Genomic DNA, 23,591 nt, shown 5'->3' with positions numbered 1-23,591 from the left:
GGGCTGGCTCCGGTGGCACAAGAATCCTGGGAGACATCTCCTGCTCCTGACCGACTCTTACATGCCATTGCCACGATCCGGGTTTGGCTTGTCCTCCTGCCCAACAGGGACCAGCCTGCCGACAACTAGGTACTTGCTCAGAAACTGTTCCTCCCAGTCCCGCAGTGCCTCCATCTCATCCGGGCCCATGCTCTCCAGGGAGTCCAGCGGCCCGTCGAGGTCCTTGGTCAAGACTTCCTCGTCGAAAGAACCCGAGGCCAGACCGCGCGAGGCGTCACGACCGGCAAAATTCTCGTAGGGCCCGTCGGGGCCATAGAAGTTACGGCCGGTCGAGACATCGAAGACACGGCCACGCACGGCGAAGTAGATGGGGCGGCCGTCCCTGCCGTCAAAAGGCAGCAGGGTGCGTGGGGTAAAGGTGCGGAAGACGGTGGCGGGTGGCTCCTTGGGAAGCAGCGGCGGCGGGGAGGGCTTGAGGGTGGCGTAGAGGGTGTAGCCGAGGAGCAGGAGCAGGATGACGTTTAGAGGTGTCAGGAGGGCGTTGCTGTGGGCAGCTCTGTGCACAGTTCGCGAGGTTGTCAGCCTTTACCTGCCTGACTGCCTACCTACCTCCCTGCCCGCCTCTCCAGGTAGGCTGATGCAATGGGGAGATGGAGTGGAGCTTGATGGGCCGGGTTACAAGCCGATTGTGCTTACTGGGCGGCTCTCTGGGCCTCCTGAGCCATGCGCTGCTCGACGTAGTCCATGGCGAGGGCGAGGGGTTGAGACGGGGTAAGGGAGAACGGGTGTCGATGTGCGTCAAGTCCAACCGACTCGGTCCCAGTCAAGTTGTGGGCGAGATCCTAGTTAAAATGTATTCAAAGAGGCGACGGGCGGACCGGAGAACTCGGGTCATCGGTTGTCAGCGAGGTTCGAAGCGTGTCAGTTGGCGGGACCATAAATAAATAAGCTCTGTTGTGATGCAGCGGTTGCCCCTACCCCGAGTCCCCCGAGCCATGGGCCCGATCGACTCAGCCCTGGGAGCTCCCCACTCGCAGTCTACAGGGGTCCTAAAATGTTGGCATGGGACTGAACTGGTGGTTCTTCACCATGATAGCGTCTACATAATACGAAATTCTTACACCTATATAGATAGGATTCTCTTGGCCTTACCCATGGTGCTGGTTTCTATGCAGATCTCCGGGGTCCCATCTCAGCTGTAAAGGTGAGTCCGTCTATCCAAGTCGTCTGGGGGAGTTATCACACATATGTGAGCATAAGCAATTGTCTGCTAGCCTCCACGTCGCCAAACATTCAGTTGAGTATGGTGGGATCGTTCTTGGGTGCACGCGTGTCAAGGGTCTACGCAGGCAGTCTGTTCAAAAGAGTCGCTACAGAGTTCATCCACTATGGCAGTACCTAGCAGTATCTGATGCCCCGACATTTTGAGCTCCACAAGCAGAAAGGCAACGCAGACTCTTGACGCCTCCCTTCCAGGAACTATGCAAGCGCAGCCTCAACCAGCGACGTGCAAGATTGCTGGTGTCATTTGTTTACTTGTCGGCAACGGGGAAGTCCTTTCCGGTCGTGGTTTTGTACTGGCCACGGATGAAGTCTATACGCATGTGATGTCAGCAGTTGGCAAAGATGCATGAGTACATGTAGGTAGGTAGGAAAGAGTAGTCTTGAAGGGAGGAAGTGGCTGTACCTGAAATCTGCTCATCCTTAGCTTGCTCTACTGCCGACTCGTTGTCCTGCTTGCCCTGGCCGAGCACGTTCTCTTGGACCCAGTCGACACCTGTATGCAACAACGCTGTCAGCATCGCGGCGCGTAGCCGAGAATTGCGGACAGGGTTCCTCACCCTTGTCGAGGCCGTCCTCCTTCTTTTCACCTGTCGCACCGCCGCCGGCCATGTTGTTGAGCTTGCTCATGAAGCCACCCTCCGACTTCTGCTCCCCCTGCTGCTGAGTCTGCTGCTGCTCGCCGTCCTTGTTGCCGCCTGTGAGGTTCTTGACGAAATCCATGGTGCTTGCGGAGATGTGCCGTAGCCTGCCTGACTTGTTCAGTGCGTTGTGTAAGTAGGAGATGCGAGTGTCTCTTAGGTTCACTGGATGTGGTTGACGTTGATGATGTGTCGGCAGAGTCGACACAGACACACACGATGGATCCCCTTTTATTCAAGGTCCTTGTCACCATCTGCTCCGTAGGCTGTGGCAGCGGCCAGGCGGGAGTGATGTCATTTAGCTCAGCTCACGCGCCCACGCACGCCAAGGCGTCTGTCCTCCCCCCGACCTTGGAAGACTGACCGTCACAGCCAGGCTATAGGCAGGGAGCACACAGGCGCTCGCTCAATCTTGATTCGGGAGACCCAGACTTGGGTTAGAGTTCAGACGCCCAGTTGTCACAAGCCACAAGTAATTCAGCCCAGATCAAGATGTTACACTAGGCACAATTCAAAATCGCCTCGGAAAACTCATGTAAGATCTCGCTACGCAGGCTTGGAAGCATCAGAACTGGGATGTCTTGGGGAAGGGACAAGTGATAGAACGCATTCCACTATTCACCGAGGTTCTCAACCTACCCTACCTCGTCCCACGATGCAGGACCTGCCCCCCGCGTACGAGCGGTTCGGAACTAACCGCAAGGATAAATCCGGCATGATGGACGGTCTGACAACTCGAGCATCGCACAAGCGCACGTAGGACCCATTTTGGGCCCAGGCAAGCTGTCCACGCCACCTGACTGCTGCAGATGTCTGCGATGTCGCTGCCACGGCCGTCGATTCGCACCACACATATCACAACAAAGCGACAGCTTGTCGAGGAGCGAGGCCATATATTGTGCTCGGGCATGTCTGGGTCTAGCTGCCGGCGGCTGGCCTGGGGCGCAAATATCGCTCGGCTTGGGTTTGCTCTCTCCTCGTCACGCGAGCTTGTCGGCTCACGGGCAAAGATTGTCTCGCCCGTGTACCAGGCCACTGGTGAGATGGGGCAGATCATCTCTGAGTTAAGTACTGCCGCGGGAGCACTCGGGGGTTGGTAGAATCGATCACGCCTGTCATTCTCGTATTTAGCTGAACGTAGCCTAGCCTCATGTCGGCCAGCACGAGTCTCCATGGCAGGCCTCTCACGCTGTGACCTCGGCGCCGCGATAGTCTCCTCCTCGAGCAAGGCTGTTCAAAAGGGTATTTTGTTCATCGTAACAATGGTGTCATTGCTCTAAACACGGGAAAACCGATTGACGCCAGGTATGAGATCCATTCAGCCAGCCCATCCGACCGATTCTGCTTGCAAATTTGCTTTTGTTGGTTTGCCGTGTCCGTTCATGATATCCCTACTCTCCATCCGCTTAGGCGACGAGCTCAACAACGCCACCGGCATCCGTGATCTTCTTCTCGGCCTCCTTGCTGACGTATCGTGCGCGGACGACGATGGGGGCCTCGGGTAGACGGCCCTTTCCGAGGAGCTTGGCGTATCCGAGAGCGTTGAGGTCGATGAGAGGGGCGGAGTCGGCAGACGAGTTCTTCAGGGTCTTCTCGCGGACGTCGGCGGGGACCAGAGACCACAGCTGCAGGGTCGGTTAATCAGCAACCATTTATCCATCACAATCCTTCAGCCCCAGGACAATGCTGGTTCGTACCTTGTCGACGTTGATCTCGGGCTTCCACTGGTGGTTCCGCAGGAGGTGGAAGCGCCTCATACCGACCTTACCGAAGTAACCAGGGTGGTACTTGTCAAGGTTGGTTCTGTGGTGGTGCTGGCCACCGGCCATACCACGACCACCGGGATGCTGTAGAATACCAAGTCTAAGTCAGCGTGATGTTCTCGCGGTCGCTGTCGCAAAGCTCCGTTTGCGCAGGGAAATCGGCCGGTTCGATCGTGGAATGGGTGGTACCTTTCTGTGCTTGCCAACGCGACCGTTACCGGCACTGACATGGCCGCGGTGCTTGGAGGTTGTCAGTGAAAATGGCTTCTCAAATGGCGATTATCTTGGGATTGGCACTGCTAACCTTGCGCGTCTTGGAGAATCGGGTAGGCATCTTGACTGGCGATGGGTGTGGTGATGGTGTGTCGATGCTCAAACTTCTCGAGATGTTGAGTAGCGGCTTTGATGGGGTCGGGTTGGGAAAAATTGGACGGTGGTGCGGAAAACTGACTGCCAGCTGGCGTGCATCTGTCACCAGCAGGCGAGGCGTAAAAGTGGGCCTGCCTGGCTTGATCAGGTATCCTTGTACCCCGCCTGTCATGGACTACTATTCATTATCTACCTACCTAGGTACCTAAGTACCGCTTCGATTGAGACATCTTCAGCTGGCCTGGCGGGCAACTGGTTCTGATGGCAAGCAAAACTCCCAGCACAAACTGGTATTTGAAGGCCGTGTGGAAATCAAGAGCACCCATGGGTGCCATGAAAACCCTGCTGGGTCAACATGTAAACACATCCCATGGGTCGTGGCGGCTGCCCGCACATCTCCCCTCTTGGAGCTAGCTTGATGATGCTCTGGCAGGATGCAGTAGTAAGACGGAGAGTCAAAAATCCGTCGACGCCGTATCCAGGCCGCACCTTTCCAACCCTATATACACTCTTGACCTGGCGGCGCAACCTGTATCGTCTGGTGGCGTCTCACTGCCTTCGCTTATTACGACACACAAAGGGAAGCAACACAACATGAGAGCTACATGGTCCACCCTGTTTCTAATTCCCGTCTCTCCTGCCCTCTCCCATGTCTCCTCCACGGTTCCCTCTCGCTTCCGCAACGCCACCATTGACGACGTGGACGACATCACCACCGTGGCCATCGACGCCTTCAAACCTTCGCCGGTCTTCAACTATATCCGTCAGTTTGCCGACGAAGTTGGCGAAGAATACACATGGGCCTGCCAGCGGGAAGGCTACCTCGCTTTGTTCCAACAACACGCTGCCGACTATAGATTCCAGGTGATTACGGTGCCGGAACCGACATCACTGTCCGGTGAAAAGGTTGTATCAGTTTCAGTATGGGATGTCAGCCGGACTCAACATCACCGTGACGATGAGCTATCATTGACATCACTGTCACCACTCCTGGGCCACAGCATGTCCCAGACGACTCATAGCAGTGCCAATTACAGACACGTCTCGGGGTTCAATTGCTCGGCACATCTCGACGTGAACCTCACCCGTGCCGTCCATTTTCAGCGTTTTATGGAGGATGCAGAACGCAAGTACCTTGCCGAGCCCTTTGGTGCCCAGCTCTATCTTGGCCTGCTGGCCACACATCCAAGTTGGGACGGAAATGGTTTCGCTGCTCAACATCTGCGCTGGGGAAAAGCACAGCTGGAGCTGTTGAGAAGACAGCAGGGCGCCAGTCTGCCAATGACATTATTGGCTACGCCTGCCGGATACCCCTTATATATTGATGAGGGTTTTAAGGGGCTGAAAAACGTCACAATGGAAAGGCTGGATGGGAAGGGGTTGTTCTGGCATGAAGCTATGAGCTACGAGCAATCGAGTGGCCAGGCAGATGAGCTATGAATGGGGACGTGTGCTAGGCAGATCTACCTAGGTCTGTGGCTGGCCTCATCATAGGTAGGAATGCAATGCTGGTCTCACGAGTGCCTCTTTCAACGTCGCGAATCGAGACCATACTAAAAGGCTTCTCAGCCCAGGAACCACAGACAGTCAATCATACGCTGAGAAGCGCCAAGGTATCTACACAAGGCCTTGGGCCTCTTCGATGACCCTGAACTCTTGGTGAAGCCAGTTGTTCCTGAATGTTGAAACTCTTGATGTGAGTCTCTTATGATGAGGTGGAGACAGGTCGTATCCTGCACTCTTGAACCATCTATGCAGACTCTTTGTAGAAAAAAGTTTGTTCACACCATCAACCGAGGCGTAGACGTGTGGCATGTAGGAATTTAGAAGAATCCTGACTGTCTTCTGTCGAGAGAGGTTGGGTACTTGGCTTCTACGCCACACGTGCATATGCTTACATAGTCACAGTGGCTGGGCTGGCAGGTTGGAAGGTTTGCCGGAGGAGCAGAGGACAGACTCAATGACCTCGAGCTGAGAGACCTCTCTCGTGCCCCCAACCGAAGCCCATCATGATGATGTCGACAAATTCTGGTTCGCTCACGTCTCTCGAATGGTCTCGGCTCCAGGCCATGCAGGCCCGGGCAGGGGGTGGGGGAAGGCCTGGCCAGGCTGGCTGGGCTGGCTGGGCTGCTGGGCTGCTGGGCTGCTGGGCTGCTGGGCTGGATGGACAATGAAAGCGACAGAGGACCCGGCCAATGGAAGCCGATGTCTCGTCGGGGTTTTCTCCCACATCCGGCATTGATTCTCCATGTGTTGCTACTGCTGAAGATAGCAATCGGCCGTGCAATCGAGGATCGAACTCGATGTCGGGCCCGTCAAAAACCTGATTTGCAGGTCCGTGTCTGAGAGGCGTGCTGGGCTGGATGGGCCGCCGTCCACTTATAGTGGTTGTCGAATTAAGAGCGAGCCGGCTACCGCTCTAGATTAAGCGTCGACATCATTGTCGGTACGGCGGGTCCACTCAGACCTTGCAATCACTCCACACTATCCCACCCCTGTCATCAACCCCCGGCCCGCTGTCAGGGCCGTCTGTTCGGCTCCTGGGCCTCCAAGGTGACAGCAATGATGTAGTGCCAGACAGGGGGACTTTGCAACACAGCTATTCTGCGTCGCGTGCCCCAGCTGTTTGGCTTCATGCTCGGGCGGCTTTCCTGCCCGCTTGGTGTGTTGCTGAGCTGGTGAGCGGGCAAGTCGCCCTCGCACTCGCAGCCTCCCTCCAGGTCTTGACGATCGCCGAGCCTGTTGCTAAACAAGGCGACCATCTCCCCGGCTGCATCACATCCGCCTTGACTACTCAAAGAGTCCATACAGCCGTGTGCATCGAGCAAATCAGGGATAGATATCAGTAACACTGATCCCAAAGGTGAGGCACAAGGTGAGAAACGCCCCAGACAGCGGCCGAGAACAAAGATGTTTTCGGTCTGCTTGCAAACGTTGAAAAGAGGCAGCAGCCCCATCCTGTTTGATCCCCACGTTTCCTCCCTAGAGGTTCTCTCGCTCTGTTGCTCCAGACCTGCATCTCGCGGTGCATCCTCACTCCCCTATGCCAGACTGAAACTCCTCGGCCTCGTTGGTTACGGTCCTGCTTGATGACCTCATCCCACACTGTGTCTTCCCTCGTCCGGAGCGATCTTCACTAACCGCCCACACCCTCCTCGCCTGCTCCCTACCGTGTCTACCCTATTCCATTAGTTGTGGAGGTTGCATTGTGGCAAACATCATCCCAAATTGGCTGGCTGGCCGGGTCCCCTGAACGTCTACAGCAATTATACAATACCGAGCTAGTGATCTCCCAGTGTCTTATGTACCGCACACTTAGCACTTGGAGGTGCTGGATCCATCCATGATGTCCTTCGTCAAGGTTGTCCCCCATAGTTCCTTTGAACCCGGCACACATCTACTCACTCGGCCGACGTTCAACCACCAAAACACTCAGGACCGTTTACGCGAAGCCGCCAGAAGGCCGACTCCATTTCCGATGATTAGCAACATCAGGAAGGACCGAAGGTCCATATTCAAGGAGGTGGGCCTGGCACCAGAAGAACCCGGATCAACAAATACCTTTGACGAAAACCACGCCGTAGCAGACGAGAAGGAGGAGTCCCGCCAAGAACGGAGACCGATCGTTCTTGACGCCGCCGAGGTCAGCACATCCGCAACTGCTCGCTCGCGTGTTGAGGACCAGCAGCGCGAGGAAACGAACGTCATTCAAGAGAAAGGGGAGCAACCGTCAGCGGACCCGTTGAGTCAACGCCGGAGTTTGCACGAGATATCACGATCTCAAACTGTCTCAGCGCAGTCAGCTGCCAACAAGATACCATGGTATGCCAAGCTCGCAGCAGGGAGGAGACCAAGAGTCAGGACGGTTGGAGGCTCGCCGCCATCGCCTTTACGCGGCCTATCAGCGGTCAGCATGCTTGCCCTGGTCCTGGCTGTCCTGATCCCGTTCACCGGTAGGGGCAAACAGGACACCGTGGGTGTCGCGGACGCTGGCCCCATCATACTGAGCAGGGCAGACAGCCCGACAGACGTTTGCGCGAGGTGGGCCATGCAGTGTGAGTGATCTTCAGCGGGTATCCCAACTCCAACGCTGAATCTGACTGACCACATCGAATACAGCTACTATCCTCAATGGCACGCTCTACATGTATGGAGGCGAGGCCAAGACGAGCTTGAATCAGGAGAATGACACTTGGAACAACAACCTCCTCGCGCTCGACCTGACCTCGACCTGGGATACCAGCTCGCCATCACTGACTGGCCTCCCGCAGCCGAGCGGACCACCAGCTGTCGCACTTGGCGCACTATGGAATGACTACAACAGTCTGTACGTCTATGGTGGAGAGTTTGCCGACAATCCATTTCAGGAGCCGGTAGAGGTCTCGACATGGCAGTACAGAATCGGCTCCGGTACGTGGACGGAGCACTCGGACCCTCAGACTTCCTCGGGCAACAACTCGGCGTCCGAGGGCGTGCCTGTCCAGAGAGCCGCTGAAGGAGCAGCAGTCAGTGTGCCGGAGCTCGGGCTGAGCTGGTATTTCGGAGGCCACCTGGACCTCTCCACCACACCGGGATGGAGCATACATACGGAGCGCGTCTATATTAAGAGTCTGCTTGAGTTTACCCACCCAGGCTACTCCAACGACGGGGTGTTCTCACTGAGGGGCAGTGGTGCGCCAGCCTCAGGAACCTACAGGAACATCACCGAAGGGGGGCTGCAGCTCAGCGACACCTTTACGGAGAGGGCTGACGGTGTGTTGGTGTTTGTCCCCGGCTGGGGTGCCTCGGGTGTCCTGATCGGCCTCGGAGGCGGAACGGCTGAGGACTTTGTGGACGATATGTCTACACTGGACGTCTATGACATTGCCAACTCGGTCTGGTATCACCAACAAACTTCAGGGTCTCCTCCCGGGGTCCGAGTCAACCCTTGTGCGGTCGTCGCGACCGCGCCGGATGCGAGCAGCTTCCAGATTTATGTGTTTGGAGGGCAGAATCTGCAACCTGCCGTAGGTCCACATCCATAATCTGTACCCCGATCCACGCTCACTCTGATGCTAACAGGCACCTCTCCTTTCAGGGCAATCAAATTCAGTACGACGACATGTACATATTGACCATCCCCTCATTCACCTGGATCGGGCCTGTCTCCCAAGGCGGCTCCAGCTCCAGCATCCCCTACGCACGAGCTGGGCATACCTGTACCCTGCGCGATGGGCAGATGATCGTGGCAGGTGGGTTCAACACAACTATGTCAAGATGTGACAGCCCCGGCATATATGTCTTCAACGCTTCGTCCCTGGAGTGGGGAACGTCATTCAGGGCGCTTGCTCCGTCCTCCGACGCCGGCTCCGCAGACAATAGTGTGATGGCCGGTAGCTACGGGTATGTAGTACCCGATGAGGTTATCAGCGTCGTTGGCGGCGGGCCATCAGGCAGTGCAACCATCACGCAGCCCGCAGCCAGCGCGACAGGCGGCCCCTTCGCCACCGGCAAACCGCCAGTCTTCACAATCACCGCGTCCGGGTCAACCGCGACCATCACTTCGCCCCCAGGATCGTCGAGCCCCGGCGACTCCAAACCGGCGAACCAGGGCGGCCTCATCGCCGCCATAGTCATCGCGTGCCTCGCCGGCGCGGCAGCCGGGTACCTTGGGTATTGCGCGTGGCTGTACCGCCGGCAGGTGCGCGCGTACAAGACGCACCTGGCGGTGCAGAACCGCTTCCCGGCTCGGTCTGCGTCGCACGGCTCGTTCTTCTTCGGCGCCTTCGGGCGCAGGAAGAGCAACGCCCGCGGAGAGGAAGAGAAAGCCTGGCTTGCCGGCCACAGGCGTGACGCCAGTGATGGGAGCAGCAGGGCGGGCGACGAGTCGTTTGCGTGGGTTGGTCGGGACAATCTGCTCGACCCCAGCTCCAATTCCAACTCGAACAAGTTCACGCCCACGAGCAGTGGTGCGCGGCCCAGCTATGGGGACGATTCCAAAGGAGGGCCATCGCCCGGCTCCGGCACTTCTCCAGGTGAGGTCAGCGGTAGCAGCAGACCGAGGAGAGACAGCACCAGTGGTGCGAGTACCAGCTCGCTCGAAGGTCAGGAGCCGAGTTTCTTCAGTGTAGTCATGGGCCCCAGGAGGGCCTTGAGAGTGGTCAACGGGCTGGAAGATGATGCACATTAGAACACGCTTGGAACTGTAAATTTCCTTCTGCTGTCAAATCAGTGTCGAGCGCCATCCGGGCAACGGGGTGTTTGGGCGTTACACCTTGAGCCAACAAAACCTTGCGTCTTGCTGCTTGCATTTATTAAATACCCTGAGGGCCTGTCTTTGTATCAAAATAATGCTAGATACACTATACATAATCAAGTGGGCTGTCTCGTTCAGTCATGGTCTGTTTGCCACTTCTGACAAGCCCAGCGGGCCTGCTTCCCTGTTGTTCAGGTAAAGGGACAGTGCCGCAACGCGAGATGCTGATGCAGTTGATGGCTGCTACGGCAAACACCAAGATGCCCCAAGTTCCACTGTCACATCTTGACGCGTGTTTACCGCGGCGTCGGAGCCGGCTCATGCCAACAACCGAGGCAGACGTTGCTGCGCCAGGATATTGCTTCTGAGTATTGTTTAACTGCGAAGGGAAGCCAAAAGGTTATCCGGCGGCTTGCGCATGTGATTATGATGCGTTGCTGGCTGACTCGGCACCATACTTTCAACCGGTGGGCAAAGAGTGCTCGGATTCCCGCAAGTCGGCTCCAAGCAGGCTGGGCTTGAAGGCTGCAACCAAGGTGAGGCCGAACCTGTCCGTGAGCAAGTTTCCGATCGAATCTGCCTCTTTCTCACGGCCGACGCGAGATAGGTGGTTGACAGTGTCTATACCCATCAGGGCCACTCGCTTGACGATGGTATTATACCTCCTCGTGAAGCTGCAAGTCTGGAAAGCGTGTATATCTTCTTGCTTTTCTTGATCCAGAAGACTCTGGAGAGAAGACGACTCAAAGTATTCCATTCTATCCAACCATTCTCAGTTAGAAACAATCGATTATAGCTTCATGAGAAGTATCCCTAGGAACTCCATGCAAGCTGTGGAAAGGACCGCAGAGAGCCTGACAAGGTTTCCGAGACATTTCAAGAAACAGGAAGAGATATCAGGTATTGGAACAGCTACTTACGAGAGTTTCGCGTCTGGGTGGGTTGGGTGGTGCAGGTCTAGGTGGGCTCGGTCAACGAGGAAAGTCGTCTTGGATCTTTCCAGCTGTCTGCCCAAGGCAGCGAATGCATCAAACAATGCCTCTGATGGCTGGGAACGTTGCCAGGCGGAGACTGTCGACCACCACGATAGCGCCCGCCACGCGGAAATTGCGTCAGAATCAAAGGTGGGCTTGCTGTTGAACATCTGACGGGCGCGAACCATACAGGCGTACCCTCCATCCAGGCTCTTGCCAAAGAGCGCTTTGGCCCGTACCAGACTGTCGAGAATATATGCGGCGGGTGAAGGCGAGTCCAGCGGCGGGTCGGGCCCCTCACCATTCATCAGCCTCCCCAGCCAGACCCAGGCAATCTCCTCCAGACCCTCCTCGACCATGAACTGCGTCAAGTAGAGGATCAAAGGAGTACAGCTGACGAAAGAAAGATCACGCTCATGGCCGTGAGAGCGGAGCCACTGGATCACACGCAAAGCTGTGCCTGAGCTTGCCACGGTCTCGTTTACCGAGATGGTAGAGGACTGTGTAATGGAGTGCCGCTTCGCCTTCAGCACGCCTGCAGCCCGTTGAGGATTCATCAGACCCTTTGCGACGGCTTCGTCAAAGACGTCCATGGGATCTCGCTCGGGGGCGGCGGGGCGGGTATTGTGAGCGGCACGGTCATAGCTGAACAACGGATTCGAGAGGATGGCACGGACGTGACGATCGATTGGTCGGTGGTGAGGCTCGTGATGGGCGGTCGTTTTAACCGGAGTTGGTGCCGATGCGCTTTTCGCGGCCTTTAGAGAGGCGACAGGCGTATTCTCGTTCCAGTAGCCATGCTCCCTGTCGAGATTATTCCGGAATGAGGTGGTCAGGGTCTTCAGCAGTAGCTGGGATTCGCGTCGGCTCAAAGGTAGAGGCTGATGAATCTGCGGGAAGAAGTCCTTGAGGGAGCTCAGGGTCTTTGTGCCAAACATTTTGTTGTGCCTCGGTGGTCACAATCTTGGTTGGCGGTTTGGGAGGGGGCGGTCGGGTCGAGTGTGTGGTTCGGGCGTCTGGTGCTCAGCTGTTGTTATCCAGCGGTATCGAGATTGGAGCCCATTCGAGGGCGCATATGACTGTGACTTCGTTTCAATGGCCCTGTTCCGATAGTTTGGCGGGGCAAGAAGAAGAAAGTATCGCAGCTGGCAAGTGTCGGACTGTTCGGCGTGGAGGGGAAGTTCATAGCGCTATACACCGGAAAGGAGGAGGGGATCATCAAGTAATCAGTCAACGTTCACGTTCACATTCGACGCCGGCAGGCCGCCCCACCCTGCCGCTCGAGCAGCCAGCCAGCCAGCAGCCATCACTAAAAGCTGGATGGAGCAACGGGCTGCATCCCTGCAAAGTCCAGCGATCTGACCACTACCGACCTGCCCACACGTGACGGCAAGGAGCCAGAGCTACAGCAAATTCAAAACGGAAAGTGAGTGAATGGGACGGGTGCCTGACGTAACCGTATCCGTAACTGTATGCAATACCAGCCTGCAGTCATCTGTGCCTGTCAGGTTGACCAAAGCCAGAGTGTCACTTTCCAGCAGATGCCATAAGTGCACCTAGTCGTTGTTGGCTTCAAGAGAGGTAGACACCCTCAAAATATGACTGATGATTGATTGTGCCCCAGATGTAATATGCTTGGAATTCCCTAGTGTAGGCAGGTAGGTACCTGAGGCAGTCTCATGGCAGTCGACCAAGCCAACCTCAATCCACAATCCTCTCCCCATCCTTCACCTCCACTGACTTTGGCGATCCGAGTGCCTACGTGTGACTGTGCTGCAATACAAGTTGTGCATTCTGTTCAATGTGTCTTTGGGTATCCTTCAGCTCAGCTCAGCTCCAGCTTCAGCTGTCTATTACCCACCCACAACTTGTTGCCAGGTCCAAATACTGCTGCAGTCCAGCACAGCTTTGCCCAAGCCCCAGAGTACCAGTCTAGGTCATATGCAGAGGTACCTGGGTTGGACCGACAAGTCAGCCAAACACAGCCAAACAGTGCCGTAACTCAAAGCCACCTATGATTCACATTTGAATGTTATGGCCATGCTAACAAGCTGTCCCCCTGCATTGACGCGAGTCCGAATTTGTCGCCCTTCTCGCGCTGGGGCTGTACCGCGGTACATGCCTACCTACCTGGTCGCTGTACCCATCACATAGGCAGGCAGGCAGGTACCTAGGTACCAGGTGGTCGTTCTAGGGTACTGTGGTACAGACCAAGACCTGCACCCACTGGCGCTGACCTTGGGCACGTATTGCACCACCACCCTGAAGGGGACTTGGACTGACCTTGCCTTCACCTCTCCCTTTGCAAATGGCAATTCCAACCCCACGGCGCAGCTAGCAAGGCTTTGGAACCACCATACACACATCGCACTTCCAGAAACAGCCTCTCCGCCCACTCCTCAGTAGCACAGGGAGTCCGGGCGTTTTGTTTTTTTCTCCTCCCTGGTCTGGACGAACCCGATCTCTACCCTGTCTCAACATTCAATCCACCACCCACCCATTCACACCATCCTTTCAAGCACCGGTTGACGACGGCGGCGTCTTGACCTTCGCCCAGCCCGCCAATCCAATCTATCACCTGCCCAAAGCTTTTCGTCAGCCTGCCGCCGAACGCATTCTACTCTCCGTTGCTGACCTTGCCTTGCGCAGCCTCCCAGCCTACCACTATTACATCCTCCACACACACACAAAACATCCTCAGAAATGTCTGACGTACAAGCAAGACCAGCCGCCTCGCGCGGCAGGGGCTCTGGTCGAGGCGGAAGAGGTGGCTTCACCAGCAGGGGAGGACGAAACGCCTCTCGCTCCGCTGCAGCTGCAACCAACGGCGACCCAAAGCACGACTTTGAATCCAACGCCCTACCAACCCTCGAGGACCAAGGAGAGATTGGCGACCTGAACAAGACCTTCGGCTCCAAGGTCTCGCTCATCAAGGAGGTCTTCCCAGACTGGTCAGAGGTCGACATCCTGTACGCTCTTAAGGAGACCGACGGCGACGAAACTTCGACCATCGAGCGCATCGCCGATGGTGAGTGATCTAAGATCATCCTCTGCCCCGCCTCTCCCTTTACCTTCGTCCCTTTTTCCTCCCCATTCCTGCTGTGCTCGCCCTCGCTCCCTCCGCCGCTGCCAATGTTACTGTCGCTGTTTCTGGCCGACTAACCGTTCACCCGTCCGCACCAGGTACCATCTCACAGTGGGGCGAGGTCTCCAAGCCAAAGGACAAGAAGGCCAAGTCTAAGGCTAAGGACAACACCTTCACCACCACGACTGGCGCCGATTCCCCAGCCGTCACGACTGCCCGAACCACTCGAGGTGGCCGAACCGATGGCGCACGTGGCCGTGGCCGTGCTACCGAGCGCGGCGCCCGCGGTGCCGCCCGTGGCAGATCTTCAACCGCGACGACCAATGGGCGCCTCAGGGAGAACCAGCCTCTGTCCGTCCCCACAGAGGACTCCAACGCCTGGGATGCCACCAAGAATGACAATGACGGCGGCTGGGCTGCTGGCGCTGCTGCTGTTGCCGCCGAGAGCGCTTGGGATAGCAATGCCGCCTCTGATACCACTTCTGCTGCTCCTCCTCCTGCTGCTAGACCCGCCGCCGCTCCTGAGCCTGCTCAGTCGACTGTCATCCCTCAAGGGACCGCAAAGACCTGGGCCAGCATGCTCCGACAGTCGACCGCCCTGAAGCCCGCACCTCAGCCCCCCAAAGAGGCTCCTGCCCCCGTTCCAGAATCCGAGCCCGAGCCCGCTGTCGAACCTCTCCCCGCCCCTGACGAGCCTCCCGCACCGGCGCCTGAGCCCGCCGCCGAACAGATCGCTGAGCTTTCTGCTGAGCCTGCGCAAGAGCAAGCTCCTGCAGAGAAACCTATGGTAGTCGTGCCAGAAGTTGCTTTGACGCCCTCCCAGGACCAGTTGACTGAGACGAACCTTGAGCAGGTTGTCGACGAATCCCACCCACCTGTGACAGAGACAGCTGCCAGTGAGACCGCCGACTCGTGGGACCCGCGAGCCTCCACCGTCAGCGCAAACGCAACGCCGATCTCCGCCTCTCACGCCCAGCACCAGGGCTCAGAAGGCACCCACGAGTGGATTTGCCGCGACCGCCAGCCGAGCCACAGAGCGCGCCCCCATCCCTCGCACCCCCAGCCAGACCCAACGGCGGTTCCTGAACCAGGAAGAGGCTGTGCGCATGCCCCAGGCAGCCAACCAGCAGCTGGAGCGCGCTACCGTCCAGTTTGGTGCCTTTAACCTGAACGGAAGCGAGGACGACATTGATGGTGATCGCGAAGAGCCCGAGACGCGCGCACAACCACCGGCGGACTCTCCCGTCACCCAGCCCCGGGCCTCACTGCCTCCCGCCCCTCCGGCCCCCGTCCCCGAAGCTTTCCCCCAAAAGCCCGCAGTCGCCCTCCCACCAAGCACAGGTCCCTCCGGTATTGCACCTCCCTTCTCGCAAGAGGGCCCGCAAGCTCCCTTGAGCCATGCCCAAGCCTACCAGACTAATGCCCATCTAGGCGCCCCAGTTCCCCCGACTGCGCCTGCGGCCCACCAAGCTCCTGCCGTCCAAGGTAGTGAACCCGACTCTTTTTCTTCAGATCAGTCGGTCCGACCCTTCGGGAGTGCAATGCTGACAACTTCTTACACGCCAGCTCCGGTAGCCCAGCCACCGATTCAGCCAGCCGTACAGCAGCAGTACGGTCGATTCGGCCAGCCAACCGCCCAGGAGCAGCAGTCCCCGTTCCCTCAGAAACCTTTCGACTCGTACAGCCAGGCCAACCCATCTGCGGCCCAATCCCAGTTCGAGGGCTTCCCAAGTCAGCAGCAGTCGCAGCCTCAGAACCAGCAACCCGGTGGTGCTTACAGCTCCTCGGCCGACCAGTATTCCTCCTTCTACACCGCTGATCAGCAGAACCGCAACCCGTACAACTACTACGGGCAAAACTACGGCCAGCAGCAGCAGACGAGCCAGGCCCCACAGGACAGCGGTCTCGCTGCACGGGCTGGCTTTGGTGGATACGGCGCCTCGCAGGGTGATTTGGCCAGCCAGTACCCTCAGAGTGCTAACCAGTCCCGATTTGGGGCCGCCGTTGCTCAGGACCCGAATAGCGGTAACACCACGCCCAACCCAACTGCTCAAGGCCAGCAGCCAACGGCCCCTAGCCACCCGCAGGGCCTCGCCGGTCAGCATCAACAGCAGCAGCAGCAGCAGCATGGGAATCAGTTCTACAATCAACCATACTATGGACAGTTCTACTCCAACTACATGAACCAATACGGTGGCTACGGCCAAGGTGGTTTCCCATATGGCAAGGGTGGCGGCCTCTATGGTCAGCCACACCACTATGGGATGTCTCAGCAACAGACCCCGTTCGAACATGGATCGTCGCCTGCGACTGGATATCCACAGTCTTCTCTGCACCGCAACGATAGCGGTGGCGTCGGGTCTGGCCTAGGCGACTACGGCCGCGCAGGGTCCGCACAGTCGGGTGCTCAGCCCGGCCTTGGAAGTGCCGGCTTTGGGGGCATCCACGACACCTTTGGCCGTGGGGTTTCCTATGGCGCCCAAGCGGGTCAGTCGTTCAACGCACCCGCCACTCAGCCGGCTGCGTCCAGCGCTGAGAAACTGGAGCCATATGGCGACGCCAAGGCAGCAAGTGGGCCCAGCCCTTCACTCGTTGGAGCCAGGCCCGGCTCTGCCACCAATACCGGCCCGTCCCAGGCTGGTCTCCCCCCTCCGCAGTCTGCCCAGCCGGGCATGGGATACGGCGGCTATCCCAGTCACCTGCAGGGCCACGGCGGCCTGCATGGCGCCCAGTCTGCAGCGACAGGCTACGGCATGGGGGCAGGATCCGGCCAGGCCCATCAGAACAGCCCCTACTCTGCCTACGGCGGTTTCGGTGGCAATAGCTACTACGGCTCCGGAGGACCTCGCCATGGCGGCTGGGGCTCGAACTATGGTGGAGGCAGCAACTTTTAGAAAAAGGGGTCTGGTCGTGCTCCGTCGTCTTCAGACTCTTCTCGGATGGACTGCAGCATGAAGCTGCCGGTGGACTAGCCTGGTGGCCCAATCATCCTCTCATTTTTCTAACTGGACAGGGAGTTGTCTTATGAAGTTTCCAGGAGTTTGTCTTGATGAGGGACGGTGGGGATATCCCATCAATCATTACTCAGACGCAAGGGGCCGGTTGATTTGGAATGAAATGGTTGACGGACTGGCATGAATCATTCCTGCTTTTCGAAAGTCACCTCTGTGTGTCTTGTTTCATCACATGTCTATGTACGATTTTACTCAAGGTCACCGGAATGGAATGGCGAAGAACGCAAAACTGCGGACAAATTTTCCCCTCGAAGATTGATTTTATGCTTACCATTGGGCTGATATGTGTTGTTTTGGTTATCGGGATCGTAGGAAAAGTTGTACCTGTGTTATTGTTTAATTCCTCACCAGGTCTCTCACGTCAAGGCACCTCGCCCTACCATTGCTGCTGACAAGGGTCTGACATAAGAGCAGACTGGTCCTGTGGGTTCGGCTTTTCAAGTGTAAGGCTCCGGAGCAGCGATCCTTGATAAGCTGGATGGTCTGGCTCGTTGGTATTGATACAAGCCGCTGTGCATTCTCAGTAAGGAACACTGATAAGAGAGCAGGAGCAGTTTCGGGCACAGAGACGGAAGGTCAAATTGAAGGGCGTTCTTCTGTTCTCCTAAGAGCACCCGTAGTATGTGTGCAAGTCATATTACCTTGTTGATCACTTGCCTAGACTGCCACTGGTGGTCCTTATCAACATCCCTGAGTGCTGTCGGATGTTTCCTATTGGCAACCTCTAAGCCATCTTCATTCTGCTGCTGAGAATTAGTTATGACCGGTGCCAGTCAGTAAGTAAATGATCAAGGTTGTGAGCTTACCTAGAAAAGGGTGTATCGGAAATGTTTACCAGAGGCCATTCTGATAGTTCCTCAACCGGCCGAAGCCTTGGTCAATAACGTTTATCTTGCCTGTCATCTCAGAGAGAGACTCCAACATATCTCAGAGTGAAACTCCACTCCTTTAATTCTCAAGATATATAAATATTGATCTTGAGTAATGGAATACGGTTTCTGTGATCTCGAGCCAGTCCCCAGCGGCCTCCAGAGAGCCCTAAATCAAAACCTCTCCCTGTCCAAACGTTTCCTCCGATATCTCCAAGGAACTGCGGCCATTTCAAACCGTCAAGCAGTTGCCATAGTAAGTTTCGGTGCTTAGCCCCTGCTGTACAGCAGCAATACTCATGTAGGTACTGGACCGTTTGCTCACCGTCAAGAAGTCTTGCGCCAGCCAACATCAACAAACAGGGTTGACTCTTCGGTCACGCTCCCAGAAGCTGATTTTTCATTCCACTTGTCAGAAACTAGTCCAAAACTAAGGCTATTTTTTTCAGCAACCCTTTGCCCAAGAAAGGGGCTCGCACCCCAAGCTCAATCACCGACATTTTGGCTACCAAGCCCACCAACAACAAAACCAACAGTCCATCGTTTGATCACCATCAACGGCTCACTTCCTCAAAGTGACTCAATACTATCCTAACCAACATGGATAACATCAAGATGTGAGTTTTCATAAACATACTGAGATTCCCCCCCCCCTCCGTCCCCAGCTCCTGGATGCGTTTTCCAAGGCAGATTACCCGTGACAGTTTTGTCACCCAGATTTTTCAGCGCCATTTGTCTGCTTTTATGTAAATCACTAGGCATTCTAATGACCAGAATCTAATCCAGGATCTGCTTTTTCACCCTGCTCATCATTGGCGTGATGGCTGATGGTGCTCCCAAGCGTGGGCTGGGTGCAAACGATGACGTCCTCATCAAGGTGAGTGCAACATGATCCTTTCTTCGATATATGCAATATATGTTTAGGGCTTTCTTTTACACTGCTTATTGTGGAAGGCTACAAGTGTCGTAAGGGGTTTAAAAGCATGATTGTAAAAGCATTTATTTCCTAAAAGTAGTTTAAAAGGAGGAAATAAAAGAAATTTAGCTATTTAAGCATTTTAAAAAGTAATTATAAATTAGGGTTAGGGATATGCATGCAATACACCCCTTAATTAAAAAGCAATTTCTACCCTATTAATTACCTTATTTTTTTAAGCAGCTAATTTATACTTAAAAATATTAACTGCAACCTATTAAGCAATTAATCATTTAACCTTTCCTATAATATATATACTTTATTACTTAAACTTTAATTGCTTATAACCCTATAATGCAACTTATAATTAATAATTAAACCTTTTTTTTAAACTTTTTAATTAAATTTATATTTAAAAATACTTATTTTTATTAATTTTAAGTATCTTTTTAATTATATTAAAAATAGCTAAAAGTAATAAAAAATAAGCTTTTAAGCCTTAAGCTATTTTATCTTTTTATACCCTTAAGGTTTAAAAAAAGAAATATAAGCATATTTAAATTAATAAAAAGCTTATTAATAAAAATAATAAAAACTTTAATGCTTTTATTAAAATATTGCTAAATAATATACTTAAAAGTAAGTTTCTTAATTAATTTAAAAATTAATTTTAAAATATATATTAATTTTTAATATAGCTTTAAAAAACTTTTAAGTATATATAAATAACTTAAAGCTTAAAATAAAACTTTTTTTTAAGAAAAAGGCTAAAATAAAGTATAAAAAAAAGAAGAAGGATATAAAAAAGCTTAAAAAAATTAATAAACATTATATTTCTTATCTTCCTTATATTAAGAGTTTTATATATAATTATAATAATAATTTTTATATAAATTATAATAATAAAAATTATTATTATTATTATTGCATTTAAGGTAATTCTTATAAGCTATTTTTAATAGCCTTTTTGCTATTTATGCTTTATCTTTATTATATTTAATTTAATAATTTCTTAATATTTAAAAAGTCTTAGCATATTTAAAAAGAAGCCTTAAATATATATAAGCGCAAAAAGTTTAATTTTACTTATATTAATTGCATTTTTATAATTCCTTTTAATACTTAAAAAATCTTTACTTTATAATAATAGCTTATAAAAGCTATAAAGAATAAGCATAAAGATATAATAAAGCATTTTAAAGCTTAAATTATAACTACTTTAAAGCAATATAATAAGATTAATATAAAGGCTTAAAAGCTTTAAAATTAAATTATTAATAATATAAAAATTATAAAAAAGTATAAGAATTGCATTATTATTATAATTAAGCATTTTAATTTTAAAAATAATATTAAGGAGTAAATATTATTAAATTTTAATTTAAAATTATAATTAAGAATTTAATTAAAGATTAAAAAAGTTTTTTAAAAAAGTTAAAAAGTTATTATAATAATTAAAAGAAAGTTTTAAATTAATTAATATATTATTATAAAGATTAAAAGGTAATTTTTAATTATAAAATAGTTTTTATATAAAGATTATATTATAGTTTTTAAGAAATATAATTTTTAAGATTTTTAATAAAAACTTAATAATAAGAATAATTAATAAATAAATTAATTTTTTTTATTACTTTTTTTATATTTTAAAGATTTAAAAAAGCTTTAAAATATTTAAATTAAGCATATAATAAAACTTTAATAAGTTTATTTATAAGTATTTTTTTAATTTTTAAGTATATAATATTAAAAGTATTTTTTTTTAAATTCTTATTTTAATTATATTTATTAAATATTTATATATTTAAGCTTTATTTTTAGCTATTTATATTTATTAGTAATTAAGTATATTATTATTTATTTATAATAATAAATAATTTAAAGCTTACTTAAATTTAAAATTATGTTTTTAAATAAGCATTTTAAAGCTATTATTTCTTTAGCTATAAGCTTTAAAGCTAATAATTTAATCTTAATAATTAAAGTAAAAATAATTATTTATTTATATGCTTTTTAATATATAAGGCCTTTAAAATAAGTTATTATATATTTTTAAAAAGATTTTTAATTCTTTTTATTATTAATAAATAAAGCATTTTTAATTATTAAAAGCGCTTAAGCTTCTTAATTTTCTTTAAATTATAATTTAAGGAATTAAGTAATATATAAATATTAAATTATATAATTTATTGCTTTAAGGTAACTTAAACTTAAATTTATAAGGAATCTTAATAATATAAAGTAAGGAAATGCTATATTTAAGTATATTATAATTATTATATAAAGGATAGAATTAACTTTTTTTTAAAATTCTTAAATTTCTTATTTTAAGGCTTATTTAAAAAAAGGCTTAAACTTTTCTTTAAGCATTAAAGTAAATAATAAAAAGTTTTTACTTTTTAATAAATTATATTTATTTATTATCTTTTTAATATATAAGTTATAAAAAAGCGTTATAATGTACTTTTCTTAATTTTTAAGAATTTATATACTTAGAAATTATTAAGCCTTTTCTTAATTCTTTATTTTATATATAAACTTAATTTTATTTTTAATTTTTATAAAGAATTTATATTTATCCTTAGGATATATAATTAAAATATTATTTATATAAAAGAGAATTATTACTTTATAAGCTAAGTTAATAAAAAGGTATAGCTTTTTTAATAAGGGTTTTAAGCTTAAATTTTATAATATATAGTTAAAATCCTTATATTAAAGAAATAAAAAATCTTTAAGTTTATAAAGTGCTTTTAAGAGTACTTTATATTTCCTTAACTTCTTAAATTCATGAAATAATTTATAATAAATCTAATTTAACCCTTTTTAATTAGCATTTAAGAATATAATTATAATATTAAATTATTAAATCTTTAAATTAAAGTATATAATAATTGCTATTATTATATAAAATGATTTTATAATTAAAGTTATAATGTATATATTTTTTATAATAAAATAAGGTTATAAGTTTCCTTAAATATAAATTTATGCCTTAAAAGATTTAATTATTCTATCTTTATTAAGCTTATATTTATATATTTATTTTAAAGGTAATAGCATTAATTTTGCTTTTTAACGCTTAATAATCCTTTAAATACTAAGCTTAATAAAACTTTATATTTCTTAATATATTGCTTTAAGCTATTTATCTTAAAAAGGGCTTTTTTAAGCCTTTTTTTATATAATTAGTTTTAAAGAAAGATTTTTATAATATTGCTATTATAAGTAAGGCCTAAACTTAATCTTAAGAGCTTAAATAATGGCTATTATTATATTATTTAAGGTTAAAAAATATAAATCCTTAAGTATTCTTTATTTTTATCTTTTAAGTTAATTAAGCAAAAAAGTAATTATAAAGTTATTTTAAAAAGTTATATTAAGGTAAAATATAATTATATTTATTAAATATAATAATTAATTAAAGGATTTTTAAGAGCATTTATTTTAATTATATATTTAAAAAAATCTTTTTATAAATTTAAACTCTTAAATTTATTTTTATATTTTCTTTATTTATATTAATTAAAAGGATTCCTAATTTCCTATAACTTTAAGCATATATAATTCTTAAAAGAAAGGTTTAAGTTTATTAGCCCTTACTTTATTAATAAAAGTATATTTCTCTTTATAAAAGCTTTATTTTAATATATTTAAGGTTTTCTTAAGGGTTAAAAGTTCTTATTCTTAATTTCCTAAGCTCTTTAAAAAAGGTAATATATAGCGAACTTTACCTTTTAAATTTAAAAGTTTTTATTCTTAAGTTTTAATTAAAAGTATTAATTTTATTCTTTTTTAATATAAAATAAGTATTAAATTTATTATTTAAATTAATTAAGTTATTTTTTATATAAGGTATTAAGGGTATAATATAAATATAATCTTAAATCTTTTTAGCATTAATAATCTTAATATTTAGTAATTTTACTTTAAAAGTTAAAAGGTTATTTTTTATTTTATTTATTGCTAATTTATAAAACACATTTTTATTAAACTATATATTCTTTATAAAGATTATTTACTTAAATAAAGAAATTTAAATTTAAAAAATATTAAATATTATATAATTAATTAAATATTTAATATAGGCCCTTAATTCCCCCTTTATAAGGCATTTCTCTATATTATTTTTATATTCCTTTTTAAATATATATGCTTTGTATTTATAAGCATAAATATTACCTTAATAGGGTAATAAATAAGCTATAAAATGGTAAATTTATATTAATTTAAATTACTGGAAATAATAGGAAAACTATATATATAAAAAAGTATTTAAGGCGCGCTCCTTTTTCCTTAAAGTAAGTAATATATTATGTAATTAAGTTATAGTTTATATTACTTTTAGCTAAAGGTTAAAAGGTAAATTAGCTTTTAATAATATAGCTAAAGCATATTCTTATTTATTACTTTACCAGCCTTTTTTATAGCGCCGTTTGCTTTT

At 48.7% G+C, this 23,591-nt stretch overlaps 7 protein-coding genes across 7 annotated transcripts; 3 read left to right on the top strand and 4 right to left on the bottom strand.

The window, feature by feature from the left end:
• Positions 1–57: 57 nt before the first annotated feature.
• Positions 58–746, bottom strand: INS49_005262 (uncharacterized protein; the record flags this gene model as incomplete). The annotated part of the gene is made up of 2 exons (XM_043166044.1): positions 58–556; positions 697–746. 2 exons carry the CDS (start codon positions 744–746, stop codon positions 58–60), a joined length of 549 nt encoding a protein of 182 aa, XP_043017303.1.
• Positions 747–1,532: 786 nt separating this feature from the next.
• On the bottom strand, positions 1,533–2,004 carry INS49_005261 (uncharacterized protein; the record flags this gene model as incomplete). Its single annotated transcript, XM_043166043.1, has 3 exons — positions 1,533–1,594; positions 1,688–1,777; positions 1,842–2,004. 3 exons carry the CDS (start codon positions 2,002–2,004, stop codon positions 1,533–1,535), a joined length of 315 nt encoding a protein of 104 aa, XP_043017302.1.
• Positions 2,005–3,328: 1,324 nt separating this feature from the next.
• On the bottom strand, positions 3,329–4,019 carry INS49_005260 (uncharacterized protein; the record flags this gene model as incomplete). The annotated part of the gene is made up of 4 exons (XM_043166042.1): positions 3,329–3,547; positions 3,620–3,769; positions 3,875–3,925; positions 3,990–4,019. 4 exons carry the CDS (start codon positions 4,017–4,019, stop codon positions 3,329–3,331), a joined length of 450 nt encoding a protein of 149 aa, XP_043017301.1.
• Positions 4,020–4,648: 629 nt separating this feature from the next.
• On the top strand, positions 4,649–5,494 carry INS49_005259 (uncharacterized protein; the record flags this gene model as incomplete). Its single annotated transcript, XM_043166041.1, has 1 exon — positions 4,649–5,494. The coding sequence occupies one exon, from the start codon at positions 4,649–4,651 to the stop codon at positions 5,492–5,494; it is 846 nt and encodes a 281-aa protein (XP_043017300.1).
• A 1,906-nt stretch (positions 5,495–7,400) lies between these two features.
• INS49_005258 (uncharacterized protein) lies at positions 7,401–10,223 on the top strand (the record flags this gene model as incomplete). Its single annotated transcript, XM_043166040.1, has 3 exons — positions 7,401–8,109; positions 8,174–9,060; positions 9,132–10,223. The coding sequence occupies 3 exons, from the start codon at positions 7,401–7,403 to the stop codon at positions 10,221–10,223; spliced, it is 2,688 nt and encodes an 895-aa protein (XP_043017299.1).
• A 526-nt stretch (positions 10,224–10,749) lies between these two features.
• Positions 10,750–12,201, bottom strand: INS49_005257 (uncharacterized protein; the record flags this gene model as incomplete). Its single annotated transcript, XM_043166039.1, has 2 exons — positions 10,750–11,047; positions 11,210–12,201. The coding sequence occupies 2 exons, from the start codon at positions 12,199–12,201 to the stop codon at positions 10,750–10,752; spliced, it is 1,290 nt and encodes a 429-aa protein (XP_043017298.1).
• Positions 12,202–13,966: 1,765 nt separating this feature from the next.
• On the top strand, positions 13,967–17,242 carry INS49_005256 (uncharacterized protein; the record flags this gene model as incomplete). Its single annotated transcript, XM_043166038.1, has 4 exons — positions 13,967–14,291; positions 14,447–15,350; positions 15,412–15,542; positions 15,915–17,242. 4 exons carry the CDS (start codon positions 13,967–13,969, stop codon positions 17,240–17,242), a joined length of 2,688 nt encoding a protein of 895 aa, XP_043017297.1.
• Positions 17,243–23,591: the final 6,349 nt, after the last annotated feature.

Source organism: Diaporthe citri (genome assembly GCF_014595645.1).
Source record: "Diaporthe citri strain NFHF-8-4 chromosome Unknown scaffold_16, whole genome shotgun sequence".
Classification (NCBI taxonomy): Eukaryota; Fungi; Ascomycota; class Sordariomycetes; order Diaporthales; family Diaporthaceae; genus Diaporthe; species Diaporthe citri.
Note: the sequence above shows the minus strand (reverse complement) of the source record. Positions and strands in the feature narration are given on the sequence as shown.